Source organism: Mizuhopecten yessoensis, unplaced genomic scaffold (genome assembly GCF_002113885.1).
Source record: "Mizuhopecten yessoensis strain PY_sf001 unplaced genomic scaffold, ASM211388v2 scaffold5913, whole genome shotgun sequence".
Classification (NCBI taxonomy): Eukaryota; Metazoa; Mollusca; class Bivalvia; order Pectinida; family Pectinidae; genus Mizuhopecten; species Mizuhopecten yessoensis.
Window position 1 is genome coordinate 292,628 of NW_018406286.1, and position 11,337 is coordinate 303,964.

An 11,337-nucleotide genomic window follows, 5' to 3' on the forward strand; every position below is an offset into this window, starting at 1 on the left:
CAAATGATACTTTGAATATTACATGTTAATAACTTGATTGGAATTATAACCTTGAATTGACAGTTTGATACTTTGAAAATTTTGAGCCAGCCCTACCCCCAAGGGCTGTAGGGTGGGGCTCAAAGGAGTCAGTGTGCTAAAATTTCTTCATTTTCCTTGTTAAGAATCAGAGGTGCTTGTTTCAAATCCTTTTTAGTCTGAAATCTGTATGCTAGATATTGAGTAAGGTGTTATTGTTTTTTGTCACTTTGAATAATATTTCTGTTCATGTTAAAAACAAAATCAACTCTCTGTATAAATATATCAGGTGACCGTTAAGGCCCATGGGCCTCTTGTTCATGACATAATTACCCTGGGGTGAGGGAAGAAACATGCATCAAGGCTGAAACCCTAAGAATTAAAGGACAAGTTGTATAAATCATGTTAATTCTCAGAATGTCGACATCGAATATCTCTCTTGTGTATTAAAGACAGGTGAACCATCTCTCTTGTGTATTATAGACAGGTGAACCATCTTTCTTGTGTATTATAGACAGGTGAACCATCTCTCTTGTGTATTATAGACAGGTGAACAGTCTCTCTTGTGTATTATAGACAAGTGAACCATCTCTCTTGTGTATTATAGACGGGTGAACCATCTCTCTTGTGTATTATAGACGGGTGAACCATCTCTCTTGTGTATTATAGAAAGGTGAACCATCTCTCTTGTGTATTATAGACGGGTGAACCATCTCTCTTGTGTATTATAGAAAGGTGAACCATCTCTCTTGTGTATTATAGGCAGGTGAACAGTCTCTCTTGTGTATTATAGACAAGTGAACCTTCTCTCTTGTGTATTATAGACAAGTGAACCATCTCTATTGTGTATTATAGACAAGTGAACCATCTCACTTGTGTATTATAGACAAGTGAACCATCTCTCTTGTGTATTACAGACAGGTGAACCATCTCTCTTGTGTATTATAGACGGGTGAACCATCTCTCTTGTGTATTATAGAAAGGTGAACCATCTCTCTTGTGTATTATAGGCAGGTGAACAGTCTCTCTTGTGTATTATAGTCAAGTGAACCATCTCTCTTGTGTATTATATACAAGTGAACCATCTCTCTTGTGTATTATATACAAGTGAACCATCTCTCTTGTGTATTATATACAAGTGAACCATCTCTCTTGTGTATTATAGCCAAGTGAACCATCTCTCTTGTGTATTATATACAAGTGAACCATCTCTCTTGTGTATTATAGCCAAGTGAACCATCTCTCTTGTGTATTATATACAAGTGAACCATCTCTCTTGTGTATTATATACAAGTGAACCATCTCTCTTGTGTATTATAGACGGGTGAACCATCTCTCTTGTGTATTATAGACAGGAGAACCATCTCTCTTGTGTATTATAGACAAGTGACCCATCTCTCTTGTGTATTATAGACAGGTGAAACATCTCTCTTGTGTATTATAGACAGGTGAAACATCTCTCTTGTGTATTATAGACAGGTGAAACATCTCTCTTGTGTATTATAGACAGGTGAAACATCTCTCTTGTGTATTATAGACAGGTGAACAATCTCTCTTGTGTATTATAGACAGGTGAAACATCTCTCTTGTGTATTATAGACAGGTGAACAATCTCTCTTGTGTATTATAGACAAGTGAACCATCTCTATTGTGTATTATAGACAAGTGAACCATCTCACTTGTGTATTATAGACAAGTGAACCATCTCTCTTGTGTATGATAGACAAGTGAACCATCTCTCTTGTGTATTACAGACAGGTGAACCATCTCTCTTGTGTATTATCGACAGGTGAACAGTCTCTCTTGTGTATTATAGACAAGTGAACCTTCTCTCTTGTGTATTATAGACAAGTGAACCAGCTCTCTTGTGTATTATAGACAGGTGAACCATCTCTCTTGTGTATTATAGACAGGTGAACCCCTCCAGCTGTGTAGATATGGAATGTGACGGACACAAGAAAGTGATGGTTCACGACAAAGATGGAAGTTTGCTGGGTAAAAGTGGAACAGTCCTGTCCATGTCAGAGTGGATGTATGGCGAAGATCCAAGACGAGGCTCGGGTGACCATAGAATACCTACAGCCATGCTTCTAGACGTTTCTAGCGAGAACCAGCTGGATCCCAGAGAATTAGCTACAGAAAGAGGTATAAAATAGAAGGATATTTTATCATGTCTGCACTTTGATTAATTGATTAGGTTACTATGACCTTCAATTTGAGGTCAAAGTTCAAATAAGTGCAATATTCTCTTAACAAACCAGAATATCGAGAATAAAAAAACTTTTTAAAATATCACGTCTGTTCGGGGAATCGAACCCAATCCCCCTTGGTGCCTTGGTGAAAGGCAAGTGCGCTATCCACTGCACCACCTGACCACCAACTTCGTTTTCTTAATAACTGATTGAATTCAAATTACTGCTCTTAACAGAAAATCTCCATATTAAAGACATTCACATGACACAGTAATGGAGCATTTATACTTAATTGACACATGTCACAGAATCAGAACATACTATGTTCCCTTAGGTGGCAATTAAGCTATACAAATTTTGAATTCTTTATTTATGTTATCTTGTCCAAATTGTTTCCATCTGAACAGGAATCGTCCGAGATCCAACCTGTGTAATACAGGGAGCGTGGCAGGCACATTTATGTACACATTACAATTACAAGATGGTGATTATTGAGAGTATGGATTCAGACACGGAGACCCGTCGTCTGTCGCCCATTGCTGTCTTGGGAGAGACGGATACCGATCCCCGGGTCGGTTACCTTGACCTCATTAACGGCCCCCAAGACCACGGGCGCTGCTTCGGCAACACGTGTCGAAAACGCATCTCAACATTCTCAATGGTTGTAGCAACAAGTAAGTTTGATTCTAAATGGTATTGTTCAGATATGGTTGTAAGACTGGTAACAAAATGCTAAAGTTAAAAGATATTTTTGTTATATCAATTTTAGTGTTGGCAAAGAGGTGGACATTTTAACCCTTTCACCACTGTAGACCATAATGAACTCATCCAGATCAATGCATGGTAGAGTCTAATAAAGTTACATAGGGGTGAAAGGGTTTACAAAGCAAAATGGTAACGAAGCTTCAAATATATATTCCTGACATTTATCCTAAATTAACTTTGAGTTCTTAATTTGATTCCTTAGGTCGTTAAAAATCTGAGAATCTGAGATGGCTATCATTGACTTAAGTTAGGGAAACATGTAAAATTCTTGTTTATTAAAAGGTAACAGTACAGACCTATTGGGCCTATTATTATTCTGTAAAACGAACCCAGTCAAACCTTCGCCCTTTGCCCATGAAATCAATTTTCACCCGGTGTTAATTTTGCTCTTCACATCTCTTTATTATCTATTTTACGTTATTTACTGAAATTGACTGTAATGAAAAATTTCCTTCATCATAGAGGGCAAAAAAGGTAAAAACTAGACTGCAGTAAAACTTTCCCAATATGTATGCAGTATCTGTGCTACAGGAAGTATTCAGATTTAATGTGACCCTGATGACTGTCAGTAGTGATGATAGAGAGCTCATTTATATCCTAATTTGTTCGAAATACATAATTCATCTTATCTCTATTTTCAGATCTGTCCTACAGGATGTTTTTCTCCAGCACCCCTCCTCAATGGCTGCGTCTCTCCATGCTTCTGTCAGAAAGATTCCACAAGTTCAAGATTGCTATATACTACTTTAAAGCTAACAGAATTGACGTGTTTGCCCACGGTGAATACAAACCACCCAAGAACAGTTACTACGACGGAAACGAACAATTGTTCTATCTCGATACGTACACCGACAAGGATAAATATATTCCAACCATCGATGACGACTGTGGGACCAATTTTTATGAAACAGAGTCTAAACTTCTGCATTTGATTGTGTGTGGGGATGGTAGCGTAGACATAAAAGTCTCAAAGGCTGTATTTATGCACATTTCACTGCCATCGATGTCTGACGAGGACTTGCATTTAACAAATCTATTGAAACATTTGGCACAGTTCTTGGGAGTGGCAGAGGAACTTGTGAAGGTTAGGGAAGCCATTACTGATACCGAATCTCGCCACAAGAGGGCGACTGGATCAACAACATACGTTGTACAGATCGCGGACCAGCCCTGTAATACAACTTTGTGTGCTTCGGAGTCTTTGACGTTTGATGCGGCAGACCTCGTCATTTTAGCCAACAAAATTGTTAATGCTTTCTTGGTAGGTTTTCTTTTTACATGTGTTGTACAGGTACAACAAAAATCGAATGAGTTACTATTGTTTAGGTGTATCAGGGCTTACTCTACGACAATTTTGGGGCCTAAGTTTGTCCCAATATGAATTTCCAAATCTTTAAAAAATAAAAGTGTTTACTCTGACAGCTTTATATTCAGATGACAATGTAACAGCAATGTCTACAATTTGGGAAAAAAAATCATGACTAACAATGTGTTTTGTCTTTTAGGTGCTAAAAGGTCATTATTTGGTATAAATCAGAAAAAATTCCAATTTGGTTAACTGAAACACAATTTTCCCAATTCTAAAACCACTGGCTCTATTCCGTCTTTTCGTATTGCAGAGTTATCTTCTCTTGATAGCAGGTATTGATTGATGCGTCATTTGTTTGTGAGAGTAACGTCATCATTTTTTGAGAAAACGGCATAATTTTCTCACACAAACTAATGACGTAACAATCAATACCTGCTCACAAGAACAGATAACTCTGGAATACGAAAAGACGGAATTCCCAAAATAGTGAGAACAAGCCTTATGTTTACAAGAACCAATATTTTCCATCAGAATTTCTTGAAACTTGGGTTTGCGTTATGGAAAAGCTCACATTTTTGATTTGTCACATGATTTAGCACAAAAAATATTCACACAAGATTATATGTTTTCTTAGATTAAAGAAAAATAGAATGATTATATAGATTTCAGAATTATTACATCAAAAATTGACACATCATGATTAGTTAAACGAACATTTCCGCCAATGAAAATTATTTCCTCTTTTATAGTAACACAACTCCAGATTTAGGATATTTCCACTCTTTGATGGAGGAGGGAAGTAAGGAAAAGTTTAGTTTAGTTTATTTGTGGCTTCAATTACAAAAAAACAAATTTTCATTTTATTTTTCAGTTGGGGCAAATCAGTGACATTTTAAATGTAACAGTGAATTCTATGAATATTGATGAGGTGTTGCCATCCACAACTGACCCAACCTGGAAAATGATTGTGGACTCCGGTAATGTCACGACAGTTCTAAAGGTGCTGGACAGTTTACAGTTTGAGACAGCAATCATAGAAGATACAGAGGGAAATCCCTTCAAGCAGCAACCTGTTCTCCATTTTGTGGATGAAAATGTAAGTGTGAACATTTTACTGATTTTTGTTTGTTTGTGTTTTATGTCCTATCAACAGCTATGGTCATTTAAGGACGAGAAAGGTTTTCTTGGTGCAGGAAAGCCGGAATTCCCGGAGACAAGTACCTGGTGACTGCCCTATGTAGGCCTCGAACCAACGACCCAGTGGCGGAGGGGCTATTGATAGCAGAATGTTAGGTCTCCATTTAATTGATACAGTTATTATTACACTACTGACCTCTTGCATGTAGATGGGAATTTTATTTCCAATGTGAGCATGGAATTTTCTGAGATATAATGTCATGCCTGCTATGAGTATGAATTCTTGCTGGCAAATGTTACTATCCGAAGAATATCCTTCAGCTAGAACTCCAATGCTGTAGTTCTCTGGGGATATTATAAACTCAAGATCATATGTCCTGTGTCTCTATCACTTGTTATTACAGTATATTTAGTTAACTTATTTTTCATTACAGATACAAAGATCGTTCTATTATTTTTTTTTTTATAAAAGACCACTTTATTAATATTAATATAAGGATTTTTTTAGGAAAGTCCTGAACATCATTTTCAATATATTGAGGATGTCCTTTTACTAAGCAACATAGTGGGCTCTCAAACTTTCGTTAAGTTAAAGAGGAAAGGATGTCGAGTTCAGGACATTGATTTCTCACATACTTCACAGGGTGATCCCGTTGTTGCTAGGGAAAAGATAAGTCTATCTTACACGGGTTAGGGAAATACAGCTGACATACGCTATGACGCCATAATAATGGATTGTCGACGTGACGTCATTTTTTTGTTTCCGTGATGTCATACAACTGTTGTGAATGGGGAATCATCCGTCTCAACTCTAGGGCTTTGGGGTTTGCCGGAAGAATAAGATCGATGTTTATTTCGACTGGAATTTGTTTATTTGTATGCATGTTAGAAAAATAATCAAACAGAGACCAGCCAAACTCTTACACTCCGGTTGAGATATCCCTGTCCACGGGACAGACCCATGTAAGATTATATTAATCTTTGTCACAAGACTCACTGATGTTAACATCATGTTGATAGGGACCACTCAATTAATGTTATGAGTTTTACAATGCTTTTTTTTCAGGGGGATCATGCATCAATTCTAGGAATATCAACGATGCCGTGGGAAGTGACTGCCACCTTGCGGGCAGGAGCGGGTAATTCTAGCGGCTGTACACCAACGCTTGCCGGCACTTCCACCGTCAACTTCGTAGACGGCTGGGCCAACTTTACAGATCTGTTAATTAGCTGTACTGGAGCAGCGTACATGATCAATTTTGACATCACCTCGCCTACCGGGACCAACTTCACGCTAACCTCGGCTAACCTGACAATCCTCCCTCGGAATATAACGGCTGCAGTAGCATCAGTTACCAGTCCCAAATACACAGGAGAACCTTTCGGGGTCACAGTTCATCTCAAAGATGCTGCAACAGATGCTGTTATTACAGATGTCGGATGGAAGGTAAAACCAAAATTGTATTTACAGATGTGCGAAGGTTAACTGGAGATCGGGAGTGTGGATACTGTTATCCGTGAAATTTTCACTGCAGTTTAATTTTTTGCCTTTTTTTGCCCCCCGTAATGAGCGGAAAGTTATCATTACAGCAAATATAAGTACACAGCTTAACAAACATAGTAATGATATGTGAAATTAGCACTGGATGTAAATTGATTGCACGGGCAAAAGGCAGTATACAGTAGCTTGGTTATAGCATATACATTCATTTTAACGGAGGTCATTATTTATTAAATGCCTCTGCTAGGGGTCGAAACCCGGACCCCTGGGTTATAACTAGCCTGATACTCTATACTGTCCGTCTGTCCATGAATTTTGTATTATACAACTCTTCAAAAACTGTTTGTTGGATTATTTTGTAACTTGACACTGTGAAAGTGTACCATATGTAAATCATGTTCATGATGAAAGGGATTTATGATTTGACTAATTTTTCTGGAATTATGAATCTTGAAACTTTAAATTTCTGCCAATGAATCCTTGTCAGCCTCGTCCAAATCTGTTTGTTGGAATTCTATGTAACTTGACATAATGAAAGTTCATCATATGCAGATGTGCAGGAAGGAAGGCATTAGTGATTTGATTATCTAAGATGAAATTTAAGGGGCTTATCAAGGAATCACCTTGTCTGTCTCTCAATAAATTTTGTAAGCCAAACTCCGTCCAGCCATTGGATTTTTATGAACTTCACACAAAGTGATACTACACCTTATGGAGATGTGCATGAAGGCAAAATTATAAATAGATACTTTATCACTAATCAAAAAAAAAATATGGGGGGAGAAGATACAAATAGATACTTTATCACTAATTCAATTTTATTTTTTGGGGGGGGAGGAGATGTAAATAGATACTTTATCATTACCGGTAATTCAACTTATTTTTTGGGAGCAGGGGGGGGGGGAGGAGATATAAATAGATACTTTATCACTTATTCAAATCCTTTTTTTCGGGGAGGGAAGGGGTACCAAGGAATACCCAGATAATATATTGTGGGTATTATATCATCGTGAGCTGTTTCTCCAGTTGACAAAAGAGACATGCAGTGGTACTATAGATTTTCAAAAATACTTACAATGTACATTTCCTGTTAATTATAACTTTCTTTGTCTCCATTATCAGGGGCACACCTGGACGGCTGAGGTCAGAGTCAGTGACACCTACGAATTCTCAGGGTCACTCACAGGCACAGTGAACGTGACCTTCGACCACATCACTGGCTTGGCTACCTTTGATGCTCTTGTCCTAAATACAGCCGGAATTTTTGTGTTAATCATTAACGTCACATCAAGTCCTGCAGATTACAGTTTCACTGTGGAACAGGAGGAATCTATTGAGTGGGTCAACATGAAAATGAGCACGACTCATGCAAATATAGGGTCTGTTAAGTACAACCTTGACTACAGTGTCTATGGGACTACTGCTTTTGCGAGAGCTACATGTAACAGTATGATGCAGATGAACAATGCGATAACTCTGTCGAACTGCACATCTTCTCCAGGTAAATCTAATACAGTGGCTCACTGGAGACAGTCTGTGATGTTGTTGACAATTGAATCCTAATTATTATACCCCTCTCCCCATACAAACATAATTTTAAAAAATATGCAGTAAAATATTTTAACATGATCCCTTAAATAAAACATCCAGGTGAGATGTAAAGGTGTGCCCTCTGAATATCTTTTAGTACAGATAATATAACTGTCTTATTTTGCAGGGAACATATTTTGTCGTTTATGTTACAGGGTGTGTTATTGTATTGTTTGTATTACATGGATAGTTATTGTGTCATTTGTGTTACAGGGAGCGTTATTGTGTCGTTTGTCTTGACCGGAACCAACACAACGATGGACGAGTTCCTGGATATGCTGTGTCAGAATATCAGTTCATCGTTAAGCTTTTCTTTCAATGGAACAACAGCCACGTTAGATAAATATGTGACTGTGGGCGGCTCTGAGCCGAGCAACTGTTTCCCGCAGGTAACTTCAGTTTCTTTTTTTGAATCAGGAAAGATTTTATAACATACAGGAAATTGTATACATACATACAATTCAATATATTATATCAGAGTTGTTCTTCTTTGATAATCACACCTCATTATTTCATCATATGCAAATAAGAATGTTATTCCTGTGATTTATTTTTTGACCTTGAATGTTGAAGCAAGAGTCATGCCTACGAACTAGATTGTGATAAAGTGGTATATAATAACCTCAAATTATTATTATTTATTAATTATTAATGTACTAAGGTTACAAGTGACTGTATGTGACGCTAGACTACTTTTATTTTGTCATAGGATGCTGGAGAGATAGAAGCAGAGTCATCATCATCTATGCTGGGTATTATCTTAGGTGTCCTCATCGTATTAATTGTTCTGCTCGTCATCGGAGTCGCCATATACTGTATCAAAGCCAAGGAAAAATTACATCGACTGAGTGAGTCCAACATTATCTTGATTTAACTGTATCCTGTTTATAGTATCAACCAAAAATAGTCTGTCTGGTCTGTATTCATAGCCACAAGTGAACATAATTATAACAAACAACAGATGATTTCCAAGGGAAAAAAGATAAAATAAATAAATAGAATGAATGCGACTTTAAGTCTGGTCTTCTTCAAGGGTGAAAGTCTACAATTGATTTATGTAACGTCCATCTTGCTTCTTTGGAGGTAAAGACGTGCAAAATGCATAACATCACAAAGACTTTTTGAATCTTTGACGTCATAATAGTATGCTGTCAGAATCACAAAATGTCAAGACGGTGTCGAGAGATTAGTTTCTCCCATCAGCAGTTGTTCCGAATATTACACACAGGATAATTTGGTGTTAAATTTTCTAATTCAAATGTGCTCAACTAAGAGTATATGACTTACCTTCCTTGTGTACCTACTGTAGCACCGCCCCTACGCCTACATCATCATCAAAATGGTCATGAAAATCCCTATGGATTGCATGGGTTAGCACTAGATATAAACGGTCTGGACCACATTTTTCTTGTAACTATCTGAATCATGAAGAAACTGTCTGGACCCAGAGATTGTTTTGATTTGCACAAACTTCCTGAGGCCCAATAATAGAAACTGTCTAGGTAGTTTAAAGTACAATTAAAAATATATTGACTTGCTTTATAACCTGTGGCAGCACTATAAAATTTAATATGTAATACAATTACAAAAATATTATTGAGTTATTTTGGAATTACGATAACTGCATAGAACATGTTTGATTTTGTGATATTGTTTGTAAACTGACTCCATACAACATAAGTGTGTTTGACACTGTGGTAGATGTCAATATTAGCTCCGTAGAAAGTCATGAACAGTTTCTGTAAAAATGTTAAAATACTTGTATTTAATTCACAGAAATAACCCAAGTAAGCCAAATGTTAGACGAGGAAGAAATGGAGGAGCCTATTACGGAGAAACCGCCCGGCCCCCCGGGAACCTTCCTGTTCTCCCCAGACCCCACCTATATAGACGATCCTCCCGACCAGCTCTTCCGCCAGGACACATTCATGGGTTTCCGTGACTACTTCCCAGAGAGACAGATGCCCCCAATCGGAAACAGTTTCCGGGAGAGGCCCAAAACAGCCAAAAAGTTCAGCTTCCACTAACTCTTTCCAACTGTTTACACAGATATTTGGACTCTTCCCATCAAATATGGTGTTGATACATACGTCACTTTTGGCATGTGTTTTGATATTTGGGGCGCCCATGCTTTTTAGAATATATACGGTTTCCCAACAAATGGTGGTTGGTTATCATGTTTATTATGCTCCCGCCATAAAATGGGGGGGATATAGTGTTGCCAATGTCCGTCCCGTCCCGTCCTGATTCAATGTAAACACTTAGCAACTTCATTGTTTGACAGGTTTTGGTCAAACATTATACAAAGGTCAAGTATGGGTATATTTCAGACATCGTTGTATTTCACAGTTCCAAGGTCAAGGCCAAGGTCACACTTGCTATATATAGAAAATCATCAACTGATTCAATTTAAACACTTAGCAACTTCATTCTTTCACGGATTTTGGTCAAACATTATACAAAGGTCAAGTATGGGTATATTTCAGACATCGTTGTATTTCACAGTTCCAAGGTCAAGGCTAAGGTCACACTTGCTATATATAGAAAATCATCAACTGATTCAATTTAAACACTTAGCAACTTCATTCTTTCACAGATTTTGGTCAAACTTTATGTAAATGTCAAGTATGGGTATACCTCTGACATCCTTGTGTTTCAGGGTTCCAAGGTCAAGGCCAAGGTCACACTTGCTTTATATAGAAAATCATCAACTGATTCAATTTAAACACTTAGCAACTTCATTCTTTCACGGATTTTGGTCAAACTTTATATAAAGGTTAAATATGGGTATACCTCTGACATCCTTGTGTTTCAGGATGGTAATA

General features: G+C 37.5%; 1 protein-coding gene across 1 annotated transcript in view; it reads left to right on the top strand.

Moving 5' to 3' along the window:
- Positions 1–10,713, top strand: part of LOC110451271 (fibrocystin-L-like) — a 56,530-nt gene extending 45,817 nt beyond the window's left edge. Inside the window, exons 39-47 of the mRNA XM_021499189.1 lie at positions 1,928–2,163; positions 2,618–2,884; positions 3,617–4,236; positions 5,156–5,380; positions 6,488–6,868; positions 8,045–8,423; positions 8,726–8,901; positions 9,222–9,360; positions 10,289–10,713. Of these exons, the coding sequence (XP_021354864.1) occupies positions 1,928–2,163; positions 2,618–2,884; positions 3,617–4,236; positions 5,156–5,380; positions 6,488–6,868; positions 8,045–8,423; positions 8,726–8,901; positions 9,222–9,360; positions 10,289–10,539 (2,674 nt within the window). The 3' untranslated portion in view covers positions 10,540–10,713. The remainder of the gene's footprint in view (positions 1–1,927; positions 2,164–2,617; positions 2,885–3,616; positions 4,237–5,155; positions 5,381–6,487; positions 6,869–8,044; positions 8,424–8,725; positions 8,902–9,221; positions 9,361–10,288) is intronic.
- Positions 10,714–11,337: the final 624 nt, after the last annotated feature.